General features: G+C 43.9%; 1 protein-coding gene across 1 annotated transcript in view; it reads left to right on the forward strand.

The window, feature by feature from the left end:
• The first annotated feature begins 8,255 nt into the window (after nt 1-8,255).
• The window catches only part of smox (spermine oxidase), a 37,737-nt gene continuing 22,587 nt past the window's right edge, over nt 8,256-23,405 (forward strand). Inside the window, exons 1-3 of the mRNA XM_084318489.1 lie at nt 8,256-8,353; nt 18,022-18,256; nt 21,242-21,468. Coding sequence (XP_084174615.1) covers nt 18,049-18,256; nt 21,242-21,468 — 435 coding nt within the window. The 5' untranslated portion in view covers nt 8,256-8,353; nt 18,022-18,048. The remainder of the gene's footprint in view (nt 8,354-18,021; nt 18,257-21,241; nt 21,469-23,405) is intronic.

The raw sequence follows: 23,405 nt of genomic DNA on the forward strand, positions 1-23,405 counted from the left end.
AATGAGCCAAAAATCTAAAACGGTCGGTCGGTCTGAGCCTCAGCTTTAGGTGTTCACAGTCAGAACATGCTAGAGCGCTGTGCATTGATGGGTATCGGTCAAGTGTTTATAGAATTGATCATGGGAGGAAAGAAAGACTAACGTTAGAGAACTATGAAGAGGCAAAAGCCATAAAAAAAATTACAGGCGCAGTGGTGAATCTCGCCTAGGGCGCCAAATGTGCTAGGTCCGCCCCTGGGCACGCATGCCAGAGGCTTCTATTATGACATCATACTGTGACATCAAAGATATTCTAGAATGTTCTATTATGACATCATACTGTGACATCACAAATGTTCTAGAATGTTCTATTATGACATCATACTGTGACATCACAACGGAACATGTTACATTTGAATGATATAAATAATATGGTATAAAAAAACAGTTCTGACTCGGCTGCTGCACTGATGGATTTGAGCAGGTAGGTCTAAAGCTCGCCCTGATCTCATTCAGGAAATAATATTACCTTACTTTTCGCACTATAAGCCGCACCTGAATATAAGCCGCAGCAGCTAAATTGAATGTGTACATATATAAGCCGCACTGGACTATAAGCCACAGGTGTTTTAATGTTTAATTACCATATGTAAGGGTTCGTGCACAGAGGGGATTGTCGGGAAAGAGATGGCTGTTTGAGGAAGCTCCCATTTATAAAAATTTGTTTAAACAGGAACGATAGCCAGTTTGCAGCTCCGGGTACAGTAGGTAGCAACGTTAGCTCTCATAACGTTAGCCAGTTAGCAGCTCCGGGTACAGTAGGTAGCAACGTTAGCTCTCATAACATTAGCCAGTTAGCAGCTCCGGGTACAGTAGGTAGCAACGTTAGCTCTCATAACGTTAGCCAGTTAGCAGCTCCGGGTACAGTAGGTAGCAACGTTAGCTCTCATAACATTAGCCAGTTAGCAGCACCGGGTACAGTAGGTAGTGTAAGATCCTGATCAAACTGGCCAGTATCACGTCTTCGTCTGTTTGGCCCTCCATCCAATTCCTCTGCGTTGTGTCATTTTAATGGTCCTGACGTCTCAGATACTGGCAGATAAGATCCTTATCTCCCCCGTTAGTGCAATCCATAAACCATAATAATTCTCCACCTCCGTAAGAATTCAACACTTCGACACAGTGAGATACCTTATGAGGAAAAGTGTTGTTTTATTGCTATAAACAGAACCTCATAATCAGATGTTGTCAGATGTTATCAAATTGTATCGTCCTTGAAGAGTATTCTAATGATCTTTCGGTGTGTTTGTCTATCGTCCTTTTGTTATTCAGTCCAATAGTGGTCAGGCCTGTTCGTTAGCCGAGACCATCCTCGTGGTAGCCGAAGCTACTGGTGATGTGGCATTCCCCCCCCCCCCCCTCTCTCTCAATGAGAGGAGAGAGTGTCTGTGTGATCTCAGTCCTACTCGCTCAACTTGGTTTTTCAATTAATTATACACAAAAATAGACTCATAACAATTAGGGCCCCGCCGTCTGCTGTTTTCCTTTTGTTTCCCATTACCCGCATCACACCCAAACCAGAAAGGATAAACAACGGTCATGGAGGAGAGAAAGAGAGAGAGACAGAGAAAAACACAGATTGCAACTTTTCAGACGACACACCTAAAACCCTTCGGCCCCCCTATTAGGTACCCCACGTCCAAATCAGAGCGCTCCCTTCCCTCTCTTACAGTACACCTCCCATCTTGGGCCGGTCCCGTCTTCTAGGGCAAGGGCCCCTTTCAGTGACGGCTCCTTTCCTGAGCTGGTCCCCCTCCCAGGGCGCGGTCCCCTAGGCAAAAATGTCCCCCCTGGTCTGCTACTGCTCAGTGTCTCTGGCTGTCCTCTCCACATCTGCTCCTCCACCGCCGCCATCTCCTCTCTCTCGTCGTGGATCTGTGTACCAGGCTGCGGTGCCTGGCCCCTGCGGCTTCCTCCTCCTCCGGTCTGTCTCCTAGTCATCTCCATTGCTGTCGGTGTCATTCCCCCCTTGAAAGCAGAAACACAACACCGGCAGTCGTCTGTACATTCGACTTCCCTTGTTTTGCTATTAGTCTACCACCTTCTCCACACCTATTATCCATCTTACAGGGCGGTTCCCTGTTTGTTGTCTTCCGGCGTGACACTTGCAGTTTCCGATACCCACTCCGTGCAACTCTTCATCCCAGTTTGACCCCCAGCGCGCGCCAGTTCTTCTGGTGACGTGTCTTCTGAAGACCCTGCCTATCTATTAGGTGTGAGAAGGCCCCACTGGACTTCCCTCTTTATTCCATAATTAACCCATTCAAATAACTGCACCATCTTTCTGTGCAATTCTTATTTAATCCATTGTATAATTAAACTCTATATCTAATATTATTATTATAATAATAATCCACTCTCTGTGCTCATTAGATTCACTATTGAATCACTCCCCCACTCCGCCACTAGATGGTAGTACAGGCCTATATCTAAATAGTCCCCTATGGGTAATGAAAACTCCCCAGCACTACCCCCCCTCCGCCACTAGGTGGCGACCTACTCAACCTCTATGGTGTTTTGTCACTTCCTGGTTCTTTATCTGTTATCTCCTCGTGGCTCACGGCCATCTTGTATCATCCTCCTCGTGGCCCCTTTTGCGGCCATCTCTCAAACAAACTAACGTTGCCCTCCTTTTTCAAGGCCTAACAACAAAACAACTTCCTTAGAGTCTCGTCGGCCAAACAGGTCATAATGATGTCTGCAGGTCACATGACAATAGATGATCTACTAACATGCAAGTACTGAACAGGTCAAAAATAGACTGAATGCCAAATGACGGTAGGTCTGAAAAACGTAGGTAGATTCTCCCGACTCACAGTCCCGCGTTCCCGCCTCTTGCGAGGAAAACATCTTGGTTTCTCAAAACACCATGGCTCTCTGCTCATATTATTACAGCTGGCTTCTCTGTCGCTTCTTATTTACGGATCACTATCTGTTCGTTTTTATTTGGCTTAAAAGATCAAAACAACCGTGTGCACAGTGAACTCACATCTTTCTCCGGAGCGCTGTTTCTCCTACAGCGCTGGTCCGCCTCATGACCGCTCGACTCGACGCTCGCTCCCAGGGCTGGCCGGCCTTGCTTCGATCATGATTCTCCCACACATTGATGACTGTTGTCCACTGTCGCCCCATTATTGAAAAAGTCTTTATCCGTTGTTCTTATCTCTTGCAAATCCGGCTGTCATCAACAACCAACTGTTCCCGTTGTTTTAATCTCTTGCAAATCCGGGTCACGGCACCAACTGTAAGATCCTGATCAAACTGGCCAGTATCACGTCTTCGTCTGTTTGGCCCTCCATCCAATTCCTCTGCGTTGTGTCATTTTAATGGTCCTGACGTCTCAGATACTGGCAGATAAGATCCTTATCTCCCCCGTTAGTGCAATCCATAAACCATAATAATTCTCCACCTCCGTAAGAATTCGACACTTCGACACTGTGAGATACCTTATGAGGAAAAGTGTTGTTTTATTGCTATAAACAGAACCTCATAATCAGATGTTGTCAGATGTTATCAAATTGTATCGTCCTTGAAGAGTCTATTCTAATGATCTTTCGGTGTGTTCGTCTATCGTCCTTTTGTTATTCAGTCCAATAGTGGTCAGGCCTGTTCGTTAGCCGAGACCATCCTCGTGGTAGCCGAAGCTACTGGTGATGTGGCATCCCCCCCCCCCCCCCCTCTCTCTCAATGAGAGGAGAGAGTGTCTGTGTGATCTCAGTCCTACTCGCTCTTGGTCAGATTCTAGTCCTACTCGCTCTTGGTCCGATTCTAGTCTGCCTTACACCCGGAAACACCGTTCGACTCATAGATGTTCGTCGTCGCAACGACGGCCCCGCCTTCTGGTTGTCATGCGACGTGTTGTCATGACAACTGCGTTAATGACCTTTAACACCATTAAACTTTCATTAAGATGAACCTCTCTCCCTCCTGCTCTGGGCCTACAGTACACTCTAATCTCAGATGTTCTTACAAGGAATGTCAACAAACACCCTCGCTGGCAGTGTATTCAATCCACTGGTCACCGTTCTATCACCGTCTTCCATGCACATTTCTCACCGTTTTAGCTGTGATCCTCTCCCCCCAATCTATACATCACGTACATTGAAAAAGCACCCCAAATCTCTCATTAGCAACGTTAGCTCTCATAACGTTAGCCAGTTAGCAGCTCCGGGTACAGTAGGTAGCAACGTTAGCTCTCATAACATTAGCCAGTTAGCAGCTCCTGGTACAGTAGGTAGCAACGTTAGCTCTCATAACGTTAACCAGTTAGCAGCTCCGGGTACAGTAAGTAGCAACGTTAGCTCTCATAACGTTAGCCAGTTAGCAGCGCCGGGTACAGTAGGTAGCAACGTTTGCTCTCATAACGTTAGCCAGTTAGCAGCTCCCAGTTTGCAGCTCCAGGTACAGTAGGTAGCAACTTTAGCTCTCATAACGTTAGCCAGTTAGCAGCGCCGGGTACAGTAGGTAGCAACGTTAGCTCTCATAACGATAGCCAGTTAGCAGCGCCGGGTACAGTAGGTAGGCAGCATGTTGAAAGAGGAGTCCTGAGCTAGACTCTTGCCTTAATGGTTTGTTGACGTGAGGGGGAGGAGGAGGGGCAAGGCGTGCACTGCTGCAGCAGATTTAGGAGTCTGATCTGACGGTCACAGAGCTGAGTAAGTGCGCCCAGTTAGCTGTAAAAATCCAAAGATTAGCAGCACCGTTATATAAGCCGCAGGGTAGAAAAATGGGGGGGGGGAAGCCGCGGTTTATAGTCCGAAAAGTATGGTAGTTTTATATAGGATTGAGAAGGCAGGCTGTTCAGTGGAGTTTTGCTGGGTTCCTGGGCATGCTGGGATTGAGGGAAATGAGACAGCTGATTCCCTTGCCAAACAGAGCCTGGGAAGGGAAGAAGAGATAAGCATTTCAATGGGAAGAGTTGAACTCAGAGAGAAGATTAAGAAAGAAGTTGAGGCTGAGTGGCAGGCTGAGTGGGAAAAGGGGACCAAGGGGAGGCACTATTTCTCTCTGCAGCCTCGGGTCAAAATCAACGTGGCGGATATGGGTCTAGGAGCGATAGCGATCTTTTATAAAAGGTTATCAGAATTGGGAGTTTCTTCTTTCTCTCTAAAATCTTTCTTTGGCCTGAATAATGAGAACCACCAGCTGATCACAGAGGCAGTGCTGACATTTCTGCACGAGGCAGAGTTGTACAAGAGGATATAATGTTATTTTATTTATTATTATTATATATTTCTTTTTGTAGGCCTATGCGTATTTAAGTTTTTCTCAATTGTGGGCGTAGTATAGAACTGAGGAGGGCAGTAATACGCCATGTTGCGTTTACACTGCCGGAAAAAAATAAAGAAGAAGAAGAAGAACAGGCACAGAGGCACTGAAAGAGGATTTCACCCAAACTTTTCAGGCTGCGACCCCCAAATAACGGTGTCAGAGAGCCGCGACCCCCACTATTATAGGAGGTAAAGATTTTTTTTTATTTTTTTTATATAAATGGAAATGTATGGTTGAAACATGCAAACGTTCAAACACACACACACTAATACGCATTGGAGACTTTTAACCAGGGCCGGACTGGGGAAATCATTCAGGCCAGGAAATTTTGTGCAAAATATAGCCCCAGTCAGGCCACTTTTTAAGCAGGGGGTCAGGGGGTCCCCCACCAGGAAATGTTTTGTTACAAAGACTTCATTTCCTGCATTCTGGTGCAGGATTTTTAAAATGTGTACCCTTTAAATGCCAGTGTTTGTGATGGCATCACAAATTGTTAAAAAACAGGCTAGCATATATGATTAGCAACAACACTGATTTTGATGGATTTTCTGTTTTTTTGTAATGTCAGATTGAAAAAAATACAATCTTTTATTCAACTTCAGCCCTGATCATAACACCACACATTCATTTTATAATTCTAACCCTTTAAATGCCAGTGTGTGTGATGGCATATATTTGCAATATATCAAATGCAAAGTAGATTTTTCTGGGGGGGGGTTATTACAGGCTAGCATGTGTCAATGATTAGCAACAACACTGATTTTGATGGATTTTTTGTTTTTTGTAAGGGTCCCGCCTCCACCAATCACATGCGGCTCCCTTTGTGTGTGTGTGAGAGCAAGAGAGAGAGAGAGAGAGAGATAGTTCTCCAACTTGTGTGAGTTGCAGTGATCTCCTGGTTGTTCCCCATCTAGGTTATCTAACTATTGCGCTGCTGCAACTAGAAACACTGGCCTGCTTCTAAGTTCAGTGCACTAAAAAAGAAAAAAAAATTATTTAAATTTTTGTAATCATCTGGCGACCCCCCCGCGGTGGCTGGCGACCCGGGTCGCGACCCCCACTTTGGGAACCCCTGCACTAGACTAGACAAATATCAAGATGGACCAATTGCATACTTTTGCAGAGGAAAAGAAGCCTTCCGTTGACTCCTTCAGACATTACCCCACAGCCCAAATGGAATGATATATTTATTTAGAAACTAGACTGGTGCCAAAGATGGTTCTCCCTTAGGCTACCTATGACCTAAAATCATAGAATGTAACACACGCTGGTAGCATCTGATTGAACCTGTAAAACATGTTGAGACCAGAGTGCTTATTACACCAGACAACTATATCATGATCATGCCAATACAGAAACTATTTGGTTAGCAGGATAGTTGACACGTTCACACACACGACACGCACGCTGTGCACGCTCACACACTAGCAGCCACTTTAACACTTTAACAAGAGCGGGCACACACTCATGCCGCACACACGCACACTTATGGCCAAGAGGAAAGGCCACTTTAAACTAGTATAACAACAGGAACAGTGTATTGCACTACTAAAGCTACCTAGCATGTCCTATATGCTCTGTAAATAACTATGTACAGATACCGAGATGTCACACCATGTTACCTGTTACCTGTTTATTGCACAATGTTGTTTTTTATTGGATTCTATTATATGTTGTACCACTGTATTGCACATCGTCGCGGGCAAGACCACCTGCATTTCATTGTATACTTGTATGCCGTGACAAATAAAACTCTTGACTTGACTTGACGTTGCTAATTCTCAGTTTTGTCATTCATTTTCTAACTACACATGAGTTGGGTATAGGATTTAGTTTGTCAAGTATTGTCTTTCTGTTTGTTCAAAATAGCTAGGCTACCTGTGTTTCAGTTACATTTTTGATTACCTATTTTCTTGAAGGAGTATTTGTAATTAATAACAGGACACGTGTTGTTTTCTTTTCCATCTGTGCCATCTGGCTCCTGCAGTCATGCTGTCATAGCTTGAGAAAGGCCTCTGTTTTGAGACTGCCCAATAGTTAAGTGTGGACAAAGGCTGTTAAATAACCTACACACTGTGTGATAAATACTTTATTAATCCAGAGGGAAATTCAGCACCACAGATCACTCACAATAAACATTTAGGTAGTCCAAAATAAGAATACACAGTCAAAGATATATACATTCTAAAATATACAGTCCAAAAATACACAGTAAAACATACAGTAAATGGAAAATGTACAGGAAGATATGCAAGGATTTGATATGATATTTCCATATAGGCCTATAGGCCTATGGTTTAGCCTGTATAGTTTATCTCAGCAGCATGCGTCTCCAGCATGAACCATGTTTTCCCCTCATGGTTATATGGTAACTGACAAATCTGTGCTGTTAAAATGCTGAATGAATGAATGAATGAATGAATGAATGAATGAATGAATGAATGAATGAATGAATGAATGAATGAATGAAAACTTTATTTAACAGATTGCAGAATGGGTACAATACAATACGGCTCAATACACACAATTGTTAAGGGGATGCAGACCAGAGAAAGACATTTGTCTTGTTTACATCAGGGTCCCCCATTTTCAATTCATAGTGACATTTATGACACACAACAACATGACATTTATGGCATAGGGACATACATGACATACAGGTATTTAGTACTGTTACATTTGTGACATATACGATATTCAAATATACAGTACTGTTACCCATAGATCCTGACAGAGTATATGATGGGGAGGGGACTGTACATTATAGAAGGGGGTGGGGGAGAGAAATATACATACGGTTATCTCTGCCTCTGCCTTTGTAGGCTTACATGTGCAGAAGATGTTGGTGAGCTTAGCTCACAGTGGAGGGCTGGTCTATCGACGTCACTTGCCCCTCATATTTATTAATGTGGAGGCAGCGGCTCTATGAAAACTGGCTGCTGCTGGTTTCAAGGCGCACATAAATACAAAGCCGGCTGGAAGGAAAATACAAAGGAAAAGCGGAGCATTCTGAGGTTTTAAAACTGAAGACTATCGGAGTCAGGTAACTGTCGCCAGTTGGACTTATTATACGCTTGATTTGCGGCCATGATAAAATAAATAGCGTAACGAAATGCTGTCCATCATAGAAATTATATCTAGGGGAACTGCTACATTAAACATTATTAGTGCGCTAATAAACAGCTGACTTGGCCGACTTGTCAGTATAGCAATTGTAAACAAATGTAGCTCATTACATTTTAGTCGCGGATCATGTCACCATGAACCCATCGAAACCAGACAATAATACGATTAATACTAAATGTGTCCCCAAGTAATATTTCAGTCAGATTATATCTTATGTTAATAGGTATTAGGTTATTTAACAGCCATTATACTGGGACAATGGGAATTGTTGTTTTTCTTTGCTTTATTTGACAGTTTTATTTTGATTGTGTCTGCAGTTGTGCCGTTTTTAAGATCGCCATAACAACCTACACAGCGTGAATCAGTGCATAGCTCTCAAAATCAACTTGTTTCTTTGTTTCAAACTATACTGTCTCACAGTGCTGCTGCCACTGGCATTACAACTTCATTACGTGGCAGTGATGACCATGCGCATAGGCTATATCGCCTATATAGTGTTCCTGTCATCGTAGTTTAGGCTAAGATACTGTACAGTGTAGATACGATGAGACAGTAACATTGTCCTTCTATGCTATAGGCTCCTCAAATGCCTAGTCTCAGTTTCCTTTAGGGGTTTAGAATTTTTTCTGACCTTTGTGTGTTCTGTATAATGTTCCCCCTAAATAGCCAGAGGGAATAACAACAAAAGAAGGACCACCACAGTTGTGGCCAGTTGTGGCCAGTTGTGATATTTAAGACGTACCCCTTTGCCAAATTTTTTATCTGAATGTTCATATTTGTCTACATTTGACCATATGAAAATAACTAAGTAAAACCTATAGTAGGCTATTCCCGTTAATTGTTTCATACACATCTATCATAGAGATTAACCACGGAAATGCATGTAGTGACTCCACAGTATATATCTTTCTGTTGTGGAATATTATACAAGTGTTTGTTTTATCACAGAATGCTATATTTCTAGTGATGGACCATAGTATATCTTTTTTAATATTATAAAAGTATTTGACCATAGGAATGCTATATTTATATAGTCACTCACTACATTATTTATTTAGCATAATGGTGCATGTGGGAAAGAAACACTGTATTAAAGTATATTATAGTTTGACTATAGTTAATTTTTTCATGGGTGGCCTTTACGTAAAAGCCGTTCACTTTCATACATATTTGTTATAGAAGCTGTTTGGCAGACCTTTCACTCCATTACCGCTCACAATGGCGATAATCTATCCATCATCTGTACCTGTGATTGAGCCTGTACTCCAGGGGGACCATACCTTTAACTCGTGTTTACCTTCAGCTACCTGTACTAACTTCAGCCCCAGGACCACTGGGCTTCTGTTTATTTGGACCAGGATGAGATCTAAGTGTTCACTGCTGTAGCAGGGAAGAGGGGAGGGGGTGGGGGTGGACAAGAAGGAGAGGGGGGGGGGGGGGCTATCTCTGTACGCCCACATCCCAGAGAAGTGTGGAATGTCTGGCCCTTGGTACAGCAGCTCAGACCAAAGGACTGTTTTGATGTTTTGGGAAGTGAGATGTCCGTTGCCCCGCTGGGTTCACAGGAGGCCGGTGAAGTGGCTGGAAATGGCATGAATACAGCTGTGAGTGAGGACAGCTGTCAGGGAGACGGGTTGAGGTCAGCTGTCCAGATGTCAGGGAGACGGGTTGAGGTCAGCTGTCCAGATGTCAGGGAGACGGGTTGAAGTCAGCTGTCCAGATGTCAGGGAGACGGGTTGAGGTCAGCTGTCCAGATGTCAGGGAGACGGGTCGAGGACAGCTGTCCAGATGTCAGGGAGACGGGTTGACTCGGTCAGCTGTCCAGATGTCAGGGAGACGGGTTGAGGTCAGTTGTCCAGATGTCAGGGAGACGAGTTGAGGTCAGCTGTTCAGATGTCAGGGAGACGGGTTGAGCCTGGTCAGCTGTCCAGATGTCAGGGAGACGGGTTGAGGTCAGCTGTCCAGATGTCAGGGAGACGGGTTGAAGTCAGCTGTCCAGATGTCAGGGAGACGGGTTGAAGTCAGCTGTCCAGATGTCAGGGAGACGGGTTGAGGTCAGTTGTCCAGATGTCAGGGAGACGGGTTGAGGTCAGCTGTCCAGATGTCAGGGAGACGGGTTGAAGTCAGCTGTCCAGATGTCAGGAGACGGGTTGAGGTCAGTTGTCCAGATGTCAGGGAGACGGGTTGAGGTCAGCTGTTCAGATGTCAGTGAGACGGGTTGAGCCTGGTCAGCTGTCCAGATGTCAGGGAGAAGTTGAGGTCAGCTGTCCAGATGTCAGGGAGACAGGTTGAGCCTGGTCAGCTGTCCAGATGTCAGGGAGACGGGTTGAAGTCAGCTGTCCAGATGTCAGGGAGACGGGTTGAAGTCAGCTGTCCAGATGTCAGTGAGACGGGTTGAGGTCAGCTGTCCAGATGTCAGGGAGACGGGTTGAAGTCAGCTGTCCAGATGTCAGTGAGACGGGTTGAGGTCAGCTGTCCAGATGTCAGGGAGGGACGGGTTGAAGTCAGCTGTCCAGATGTCAGGGAGACGGGTTGAGGTCAGTTGTCCAGATGTCAGGGAGACGGGTTGAAGTCAGCTGTCCAGATGTCAGGGAGACGGGTTGACTACAGCTGTCCAGATGTCAGGGAGACAGGTTCAGGAAGGGTGGTCTGTGGAAGGAAAAGGCCGGGGGCCTTGGTGGTCACTGTAACTATAAGCTGGCGTTTAAGTCCCCCCTCGCCAGCCCTGCCCTGCCCTTGGATAAATCACTGTCAGATATAGGCTGCTGTTTCTAGGTCAGTTGTATGGGCAAGCCCCCCTCCACCCCCCCCCCCCCACCACCAACCCCAGGTCAGCCCTCCAACTATCTGTGTCGGGTGAGCGTGCAAGTGGTGACATGTGGTCAGTACATTAGCCAGCCAGGGACAATACAGGCAGGGGGAAGATGGATGACTACTAGCCTGCGTCTGAGTAAGTATGTATGATAAGGTTTATTTGACTTCTTTTCATTATCATTTTAGCACTGTTAAAAAGGGCACACATCATACACACACAGAGAGAGAGAGAGAGAGAGAGAGAGAGAGAGAGAGAGAGAGAGAGAGAGAGAGAGAGAGAGAGAGAGAGAGAGAGAGAGAGAGAGAGAGAGAGAGAGAGAGAGAGAGAGAGAGAGAGAGAGAGAGAGAGAGAGAGAGGAGAGAGAGAGAGAGAGAGAGAGAGAGAGAGAGAGAGAGAGAGAGAGAGAGAGAGAGAGAGAGAGAGAGAGAGAGAGAGAGGGGGGGGGGGGGGGGGGGGAGAAATAGCCCAAGTGCTTTCTGTCATTGGTATTGGGATGTGTCCAACGTCTATAGAGATGTCACTTGACCCCATGTAGTATTGTTAGCACTATGTGTCATGCTATTATGAAATTGTTAGCACTATGTGTCATGCTACAGTATATGGCATTGTTAGCACTATGTGTCATGCTATGGCATTGTTAGTCTTACAGTAGTGTCATGCTATAATCATAATGCATGTCCATTCTAAACCCGCAATACAGAAGTAATTATTTAATTGAATGCGATGAGCAGGAGGTGATACTTTGGATTAAGCCTGACAGTAACAGAATCATCTACCCTGGGGGTTGGATGGTGTATTCTAAGTAAAGGAGAAACAAATAAAAACAGCAACAGAACCTCTAATTCAGGGCTGGGACTTCCTTTAAATGAAGCTAGGTTTCCAAATCATTGCATATCGCTAATGTCCGGTGAAAACTGTTAAAAAAAAGGTCAACTCTTCAGGAATTAAGAAAAGCAACCCTTTCTCCACCCAGATTCACTGGAAGTTAACAACATAACCCAGTTTCAATTCAAGTAAAAAAATTAAATAAAAATAAATAATACAATTACCAAAAGAGGACATACAAGGGCATTCTCCCAACAACAGTGATGCGTGATCAACACGTCTTTTGGTAATGAGTGTGAGTGTGACGATTGTTTTATAGAGTGGTCTTTTGTTGAGCCTAGTTGAATGAGAAATGTTATTTCTATTTTTACCTTGATAATAAATAAACCCTCCACCCCCACCATTGTATTGTTCAACAGATATAGCCTAATGCCTTTGTTTTGTTTTAGGACATGTTCTATGTAGTTGCAGGTGTTGCATCTAGTCTGCTACAGTATGGTGGGAGGGGCGAACAAAGGCAACAGTGTTGATAGTGTCACATAACTGCAAGGCCCTGGTTTAGTAGGGATTGAAACAACAAGCATGCTGCACTGCCAACAGTGCCCCCCCCCCCATCAAAGACACTTAGCCTTAAATTGATGCAAGAGCTTGTTCCAAAAAGAAATACATAGATATATAAATAAATAAATAAAAAAATAAAAAAAAGTATTAGCCTACTATACTAATATGTTACAATTGAAGCTTGACATTTGAAAGAAGCACTTGGTTTGATTGCACTTTGCAGTATGTTTGTTTTTTTGTAATTGGATATAAAAGCTTTATCATTGTATTAACCAAGTCAGGAGAGAGAACTCTACACTGCAAAAATCGTCTGACAAAAACAAGAATTAAAATTAGTTTTAAGCAAATGTGTCTGTGAAATAAGTAAAATAATCTGCCAGTGCCGTTAAGCAAATTTGGATTGACAAGATTTCTTGAAATAGGTAAAAATGTCAAGCTATTTATCACTTATTTTAACAAAGAAATATCACTTACAGCACCTTTGAAGGTTTAAATAAAATAATAAATCCATAATGCGTTCAATAAAACATTCAGAGAAATCTGGTTGACCGACTTTGACTTCTCCAACCTGTTTAATCTAGAATAGATCATCTATACAGTAGAATATACCATAAACAAGAATACCCCGAAGATTCTGGCAGGAGCACTCATTCAAGGGTACTACGACTATGCCATACATTGAGATTTGAAAAAACTGGATATTTCGTGGATGAATGAGTAGAAATGAAAAACGGAAATCTTCTTTTATTAAAGTAGTTTTGACATGTGATATAGATAAAGATATTGTTTCATTGTGTATTGATTAACTTTACATTTGCTCTTCATTACTTTACAAAAGTTATACTGGCACGTCTAATACAGCAATGGATTATGGGTAATGCAACGTTAAAGCAGTGCCAATGTAAGACTGACTTTACATTAAACGAATGACAATAATATAGTATAAAGTAGGGTATTATTTGGACTAAAGAATGGTGTTGTCTCACCCTACTCGCATGTTGAGGGAGAGCACCATACATTATACACTGAGAAACCACGGCCGAGAGTGAGCTCTCCGGGAACAACCCCACTTTGCCGGTATTGCTCCTCAGCCTTTTGTAGGTAGGTAGTTGTAGAATGTAATACATTTTGCGCTAAACCCCTTCTTATCCGGTCACTGTTCTTCTTCTTTGGGTCGCAACCGTCTTCCGGTCTGACTTCCTGTGCTAACATTCTAATCTACACTGCTGCCACCTGTCGTCACGGAGGGGAATTGCAGCCATTTTGTAAAAATAAAAAAAATAAAAACGGGGAAATACGGGAAAATATTTTAACGGGATGACGGTGGGAAGGAAGGGTGAAATACAGTACAATCCCGGGAAAAACGGGATGGTTGACAGGTATGGACTATGCTTGCACCTCATGGTACCAAAGCACCTCAAAGGAGCTAAAAACAAGATTACAAACATCACAAAACAAACTGGTCAGACTACTACTTGACCTTACTCCTAGAACCCACCTCACCCCTGCCCACTTTGACTACCTAGGAATAGGATGGCTTAGAGTAGACGACAGAGTACAGCAACTTGCAATGGGCCTGGTCTACAAGATACACTACACCACACAGGTACCCATGTACATGTCGAAATACTTCCCAAAGGTCAATGAATACCACGCCCACAACACCAGAGGGAGCTCCACAAATCATGTGCAACCCAGATTCGGCACAAACGGGACTAAACACATTTAGCAATTATGCCACAACAATGGAACGCCCTACCCACAGCCGTAAAAAGATGTGAATCCCTACCCAAATTCAAAACTGCTCTTAAAGAGCACCTACAGGAGGCTGCAATTTGAAACTGGCCACCGTAAATGTCCAAACCCCCCCCCCCCCCCCGACCAGATATTATTTTCTCCCCACTGTATGTATATTTTTTCTCCCACCCTCCCACCCCCTCCTAATGTACAGTCTCCTCCCCATATGTATATATTCTCTGTTAGGATCTATGGGTAACAGTACTGTATAATATATATGTCACAAATGTAACTGTACTATATACCTGTATGTCATGTATGTCCCTATGCCATAAATGTCATGATGTCATGTATGTTGTGTATGTCATAAATGTCACTATGAATTGAAAATGGGGGACCCTGATGTAAACAAGACAAACGTCTTTCTCTGGTCTGCATCCCCTTTACAATTGTGTGTATTGAGCCGTACTGTATTGTACCCATTCTTCAAATCGGTTAAATTAAGTTTTCATTCATTCAGAACCTTGGTGTATTATTAGCATCAACTATTTATCACCGTTTGTCTGTGTTTTGTTCACGCCGCCGGTGAGAACAGGAAAACGCAGGCGGGAAGTTCGGTCAGGGCCAGACCTGTTGTCCAGACATGTTCTTGCGACTGACTCATCATGGTTCCCTCTGTGGCCCCCTATAGCAGCACTAAGGCTGGTCATGTGATCCAAGCAGCTGAGGGGTCAGAAGTGAGGACAGTGTTGGGAAAGCTGCTTATAGGCCAAAGCATGCAACACACAACATGTGTTTTCTTTTGTATTTTTACATTGAGTGCATTGAAAAAGAAAAAAGATCCTGTCAACAAGGCACTTTGGGAAGAGCCGTTTGGCCGACTGTGATAGCTCTGCGTTAATGTACACCTCATCTTAGGCATTATCCCATACGTCATTATTAATACCACTTAGGTGAGAATGGCAGCTATGTTGTTTGGCTCGTGTGGCGTTATATACGCAGGGTAGCCGATTCTCAGCTGCCCCTCAGGTCTGGCCGTCCATGAAGCAGGTGAGCGCGCTTCCACGTGTCTGTTGTCCCTTTCCAAGGCGCTGAGGAACAGTGTGGCACATGTAGGACAGGATGAAGCACATTATGCACAGACACAGCTGTACATTGTGTGACGTTCAGAATGCGTGGATTCATCCAACTGGGTCGACTCCAGGTTGACCCCGGTGTGAGAAGAAATTGCCTTGGTTTCTCTGTACAGAACCGTGTGTGTGTGCAGCCATGTGTCCAGCGTTGCCGTGGCAGCAAAGCAGGAGGCGCTTGCGCGTGTGCACGTGCGCACGTGTGAGTGTGTCTGTGTGTACATTGTGTAACAGGAGAAGTGTACTCTCCTACCTCAAAGGGGATGATTTATTCACGCGTGGCAGGATAAAGACAACTGCTCTGTCTGACATCTTCAAGAGACTGTCATTGTCCAGATTAATACAGCGGGAAGGTGAATTATTCCACAATCGCCATGTTTCACTGCACTCACTCATTGCATTATCCAAGAAAAGCCTGCGGGTATTGTTTGCTCAGCAGCATTTGATAGGTCTTAGATTAGTCTAATGGGATAATAGGGATGTGCTCTAAGCATGTCCCTCCCATTATCTTACAGTGAGAGGGACAGCTGTCCATAACAATGACAAGTCCCCACTCCATACTGGCATAACAGCACATTTCACCTATAATAGGCCTACATCTTCCCCCTCAAATGTATGTATATTTTTTATGATCTCTTTCTCTTAAACAGTACTTTATATCTGTATGTCGTGTATGTCATAAATGTGAATTCAGATTAATTGAAAATGGGGGACCCTGATGTAAACAAGACGAACTTTCTCTGGTCTGCATCCCCTTAACAATTGTTTGTATTGAGCCGTACTGTATTGTACCCATTCTGCAATCTGTTAATAAAGTTTTCAATCAATCAATCAATCAATCAATCAATCATCATAAAGGTATAATCTGTAATGCCGCCAAACAGCGACCTCTAAAAGAAAGTCCAGAATGGGTTATGGCTTATTATACTGTGAATTTCTCCAGACCTCTCTTGGCAGAGCCTGAGGTGTGGCCAGCAGTAGCACCCCCCCCCCCCCCCCTATACCCACTGAAATCCATTCCACACATCAGACAAACATTGTAAACAAACAAAGGTCACTGTTTGACAACATTACAAATTCCACCTTGATTTTCCTACATTGATTTTGTTTTGCCATGGCCTTTGGTTCACTAGATGTTTGTTTTGTTTTGATTTGAATTCCTAAACAGTAGGGATGTTCGATATTGGCTTTTTTACCGATACCGATATACCGATATTGTCCAACTCTTAATTTCCGATACCGATATCTACCGATACCGATATATGCAGGGTCTCCCCCCCCCCCCCCCCCCCCAAAAACTGAATAATTTCAGGTAATTAATAGGGATGTCCGATATTATCGGCCTACCGATATTATCGGCCGATATAGGCATAACATTTTTTTTGTATTACATTTATTTAACCTTTATTTACCCAGGCAAGCAAGTAAGAACAAATTATTATTTTATTTATTGTCAAAGTATGCATAATGTTGTGTTAATTACACAACAAGAGATATGTAATGTTAATTACCTGAAATTATTAAGTTATTTGGGGGGGGGGGAAACCCTACATTATATCGGTATCGGTTGATATCGGTATCGGAAATTAAGAGTTGGACAATATCGGTATATCGGTATCGATAAAAAAGCCAATATTGACCATCCCTAGTAATTAACATTACATATCTCTTGTTGTGGAATTAACACAACATTATGCATACTTTTGACAATAAATAAAATAAGAATGTGTTCTTACTTGCTTGCCTGGGTAAATAAAGGTTAAATAAATGTTAAAAAAAATATATATATAAATAAATTGAAAACCGATATTTTACGATATTACATTTTAATGCCAATATCGGCCGATAATATCGGTAGGCCGATAATATCGGACATCCCTACTAAACAGTATTCATTGCACACAAGTAAAACAATCTGCTAATTTGAGGTCATCATCCCTCCATAAATCTTTAGGATATTCTATTTTGCCATCTACATCGTTTCATTGAGCTGCTGTAATCACGTGACACAACACAAGTACCGGTATTCAGCGCCCATGCTCAGATGACATCACGTCAAACTCTTGAGCTTGCATAGCGTTCCAAAACCTTGCAAATCAAATGAAGGGCCGTTTACAGAAACACAGTGTTTTGAGATGCACAGATTGTGTGCAAAAAAAAAATCAGCCTTTTCTTGTTTGTTTGTTAAAGTGTCCCTTTTAAATGTGAAGATCCCTGTCTAAGGAGCTAAGCTTTTTAAATGATATTTTATAATTAATTTTGTACCATACTGCTGGGCATTTTGTTTGTTTTGGATGGTATGAATGAAATACTTTTCTCAGAATTGATCACGGTCATTAAGGGGCTTATTTCAGGGCTTTTAACCAACTCCAAATTGACTGATGACACCCTGTCCTCCTGTATGAGGCATTATCTCTGCTACTGTCTCCCGGCAACTCCCTCTATCTCCCTTTATTGACATCCGTCCCTCTGTGCTGTTTTATTTACATCCGCCCCTCTGTCTTCCTCTCTCCTCAGACCCCCTAGAAGAGGAGCTTGGACGGCATGCAAAGTTGTGAAGTTACGTCCGACAGCACTGATGACCCTCTTAGTCGTGGCCTACACACTCACCGGCAGCCTGGAATAGTAGTGATCGGCGCTGGCTTAGCCGGCCTCGCTGCGACTAGGACCCTCCTGGAAAACGGCTTCACGAATGTCACAGTTCTAGAGGCGTCGGACCGCATCGGAGGGAGAGTTCAAAGCATTCACCACGGTGAGGAAATGTGTCCCCGACAAGTAGTGGTTCCCTAAACCCTAAGCTTAACCTTACCTATAACCTTACCCTGAACCTTAACTTTACCCACCCTTACCCTTACATCTTACCTTTACCCTTAACCCTAACCTTAACCTCAACCTTAACCTTAACCCTAGCCTTACCCTTAACCGTAACTTTACCCACCCTTACCCTTACCCTTAACCCTTAACCCTAACCGTAACCTTAACCTTACCGGTCACAGCAGGTGATGGGATCTAGACCCTACAGAAAAAGAATCTTTCCTTTCACTATCCTTTTCACACATTGGATTCTGCAAAAGCCACATGAGTAAAGCAGGACCTCTGATTGTTAAATGGTGAAGACTATAATACTGTTCAGTGCCCCCCCCCCCCCCCCCCCTTCAGAAATGATCTGAAAGTACCTGGTAATGTCTGGTTAAAACTAGTAATTATTTGTAATTACATAGTAGAAGGCAGTGGTGAAGAGATGGGCTTTGATTTGACATAATATAACTGATAACTGATGACAGATAACTGATGACAGACTAACTAACTATGTCTAATAGAATAAAGTGTATCCTGCCTTTAGACAGTAGCCTACGGTGTTTTATTTTCATCCAAACCTGTTGTGTTTATTGTTTATTTTTCATATTATCTCCATCCAAGCACGTTATGAGTTCCATAATACAGGCCACATCTGTGTTTGGAATCAAACAGAGAAAAGACATGAAGTATAATGTTGTGGCTCGCAGCTGGGAGGCCGGGAGGAGGGAGCTTTTTAAAAGCAACTAAACACATGGTACCCCCCGCCGGCCGCACCATTGGCTGACACCTCCTCCCCGATGCACACTCTAACCCCACCCATTATATGATGTCAGAGCGCCCCCCCCCCCCCCCCCTCTCTTTTATTTTCCTAGGCAGACTTTAGGCTCATTAGAGAGGAGTCAGATCTGCGCAGTTTAGACCACTTCCTTGCCAAATGCATTGCATAACAGTTCAACATTTTGTCCCACTTGCTCTGGACACCCGACTGCACAAGCCAAGGACATCTCACGGGACCGAGGCTTCTTTGAGGGCAATGCGCCAACCTGTCTATTTTACAATGGCCTTCATATAATATCTCCAGAGAATAACTCTTCCCGAGATCCGTTCTACAGCACATTCATCTACGGGTTACCCTCCCAGCAAGAGCATTAATGAATGGGTGGTTACTGACCCTTGGGCTGCCTCTCGGTAAATTGATTCATAGCTGGTTCACTGACTGCAGTACTAGCTGTGGTTTTGCTTTTGGGAATTTCCCCATAATGCAGTTGAGAGAAAACATGTTAGAAGGCTGGTTCCTGCTGTGGTTGGAACTTCAGCTTGTGTTGAATCTGATGAATGGAGGAAGCCTTAACCCATTCACTACCACACTACAGAAGGTTAACCTTTCACTTGCAGGTTAACTGTCTGTAGTGTGGTAGTGAAAGGGTTAACCTTCTGTGGTGTGGTTGTGATTTGATTTGATGTTTTTTTTTTTCGTGTCTTACATACAGGTGTATGCCCAGCCCATATGGGCTTACAAGACACATACACAATAAGTATATAATAGTATACTTGACAAATTACTTGACAAATTATGACATATAGACCAAGATGGCCACAAGAAAAAGAAAATACAATAAAACGTAATATAACAAGCTGTAAGAAATGTATGTAAACAAAGAAACAAGAGGAATTCATATACAATTATATAGGATATAGTGTGTTTTGTCTCAAGTGCCAATGCTTTCTCCAAAAATCCTGCAAAACTGAAGATGTCCTCCATAAAAAACAACTCAACATACAACTCTCAGACTGCCAAAACAGAACGGGTAGTGAAAGGGTTAAAGGAGAACGCCAACATTATGGGAAATATGCTCGTTGTCTTCTCTCTGTGTTTACTGGAAGGCTATCTGGCAGCATGTTGGCCTATTGTAAACTACTAACGAGTCGGTCGCAGTCAACCTGTCAACCAGTCAACCAGTAAAAACTACTAATGGGTCGGACCCTTTAGCTCAGCTGGTTAGTGTGGCCGCCTGTGGATCCTATGGTCCCAGGTACAAATCCACTCGGTTACATTGGTGGCAGCGGTGGGATCTCACTGCCCTGTGAATCTGTATCCAGGTTCACGTAGCAATGGGGGTGGGATCTCAGTGTCTTAACCCTGGGTAAGTGGCAAGTGCGCACATGGACGAAAGAACGCGCAAGGACGCACCTCTCGGGGGGAGGATGACTATGGTCCTATGGTCCCAAGTTCAAATCCACTCAGTTACACTATCTTAGCACAATGAAGGGTACCAGCACACGCCACAAGCCACAGGCTTGGACTTTATGGTGTTTTTGGTTTGTTCTTGACTTGTTTAAAGAAGACGTGTCCGGCCCATGGGGACATTAACGTGTGTTGTCGGGCCTTACAAATACATTTGATTTGATTTAGGTGAAGTAGAACACAAAAAGACCACTGGAGACGTGTGAACATGCCCTTGTGCTTCAAATTGATATGTCCATACGATCTCCCTCAAAACAAGCTAACCTCCTGTCGATCGAAGGAGGTGGCAAGCTTCCGCAAAACCATATAAACGGATATAAGCAAAAATAGACTTTGCAGTGGTTATATGGGGTAGGAAATGTATTCACCTTGTAGACTATAGAACAACAATAGAAAATTCGGTCTATTTGGATGGGAATGTGGATGTAAACAAAAGCGAGTTACTTACGAGAAAACCAGAAGCTTTCCCCCCCCCCCTCTACTTCACACAGGGGAAGCGTTTCACTGCGACGTACCAACACTTTTGCATGTGACAAAATAAACGTTTAACTATTTGATTTGATGTAACCCCTGACGAAGACATGTTGTTGGTTTTTAATTGTAATTTAAATAAAGAACATTCTTTTTTCTCCTTTCTCCGGATCTCTTGTCTCTCCTGTAGCTTTGTAACTATACCTCTCACCTGTCCACCAGGTCAATCGACTTTGGAACTCGGAGCCACCTGGATCCATGGAGCCAACGGGAATCCGGTGTACCACCTGGCGGAGGACAACGGGCTGCTGGAGCTCACCACGGACGGAGAGCGGAGCGTGGGACGCATCAGCCTGTACACAAAGAATGGCGTGGCCCACTACCAGACCAACAGCGGGAGGAGGATCCCCAAGGACCTGGTGGAGGAGTTCAGTGACCTGTACAACGAGGTGGGGACGAGAGAACAACGGGCACACACACGTGCACAGTGTACACACACATGCGCGCGCACACACACACGCACACACACACACACACACGCACACGCACACACACACACACAGAGGACTATACAGGAATATACAGTAGCTACATTAACAGTCTGTTAACCTGTTTAATCAAGAACACGCATCCACACATTCATGCACCTGTGTACAGAGATACATTCGGTATACACTTATCTCTCTCCTCTCTCTAACACACACACACACACTCACACAGGTGCAAACTGTGTGTTTATCTCTGTCAGCTGGAGCATGCTGTACCGAGTTCGAGCCCCTGCAGCACTATTCACAGCATGGCGACGCTCCCTCATTCTATTGTCTGGTTTTTAATCACCGCAGTCATCTCAGGTCTCCTTGCCAATCTGAACATGCTTGCTTTGGAATGATGTGCAGCGGGTTGCGCGTCGCGCCGCCTTCCCTCTGAGATGAGAGCAGACTGGCTTCATGTTAACCAGGCCCTGTGCCAGGAGCGCTGACAGGGGGAACGTACAGTATAAGACCAGAGTTGGCCGGACATGTCAGACCCACGGAACCTGAATGTCTATAGACGGTTTCACTGGAATTCTTTTGCTAGGGGAACAGTTTGGACCCAAATGTCAGCTATTGCAGTAGCTAGTAGTTACCATTGCAACAAGGAAACTATAAAAGAAGGAAGGGTCATCACGTCAGAATACCAACGTTCTATGCCAGTTCTTTGGTGCCAGTTCTATCAAACTAAATATACAAGCAATCTGAGGGAAATATACATCAAGCGATATATCAATAGTTAGCTATTAACAATGCAACACATTGCCGATGAATCTGACATCCGAGGTAATAACCTGTTTAAATGACGAGGAGATGGCTGATCCCATTCAACCCAATGTCGACCGAACTGAACGTTTTCCACACTCGGCACCAATGTGCGTTCATGCGCTGCACAGTGAGTGACATAATGACCCTTCTTTCTTTTATAGTCTCCTTACATTGCAACAGGAAATTAACTTGGGTCCCTTTAGAACGTTATTGTTGTCACTTTGAAGCCGTCTACAGACCGTGTCAGTGGAATGTTTGACGTGTTGCTAGGAAACAGCTAAAAACAACCTTTCCTTTCCTGTCGTGTTTGTAGTGCCAGCTGGAAGGAAGTCAACTGTAGTCAGTTCGTAGCATGCTAGTTGGTGTTTGTTTTTGTCGCCAGGTTGAAACCGCCTTATAATCCATGACCCAGGTGAAATACACTGTGCGCCATGTTTACAGTAATGCTGCGACTTTAGCTGCGGAACCCCTGTTCCACTGGCAGCCGCCATGCACCTGGATATCAGCCTCATCTCGCCAGCAGGATTAAACCAGTCGCTAACAAGGTCACAGTTTGATTTCATATCGGGCTTTGAGCAGCTTAAAAAAAGAGTCCGTCATGACCAACAAACACTCTGCCGTGATATTTCACATGGAGATTCCATTTTAGCCTCATGTAGGCTGCGACACGAAAGGCTTAAATGGTAATAAGAGGTAATAACTCAGACTGAAATGAGAAAATCAAGCCAAAATCAAGTCTGCCTATTTCATGCCGTCTCTAATATATTGACTTTTGGACCGCATCAAAGTACGATAACCAAAGAGGTCATGTTTCAGGGCCAAAGAATGTGAGATATTTCACACGAAAGGCCTGACACATACCTTCAAAAAGCTATACAAAATAGCACAGACGCCCAGTGATCCTGTTTAAAAGTCAGGATTCTTGTGTTGCAATGGGCTTTGTTCTTCTAGTTAAGAGACTACCTGTCATCATTCCTTAATCCCATGTCATCACAGGGCCTCCTGTTGAGAAATAGACTTATTCTCTAACGGTCTCATGATGGCTCAGCTCCAGTTCTTGCCTGCTCAGCTCAGAGTTTCAGTTCATT

This window comes from Notolepis coatsorum (genome assembly GCF_963971535.1).
Source record: "Notolepis coatsorum genome assembly, chromosome: 7".
Classification (NCBI taxonomy): Eukaryota; Metazoa; Chordata; class Actinopteri; order Aulopiformes; family Paralepididae; genus Notolepis; species Notolepis coatsorum.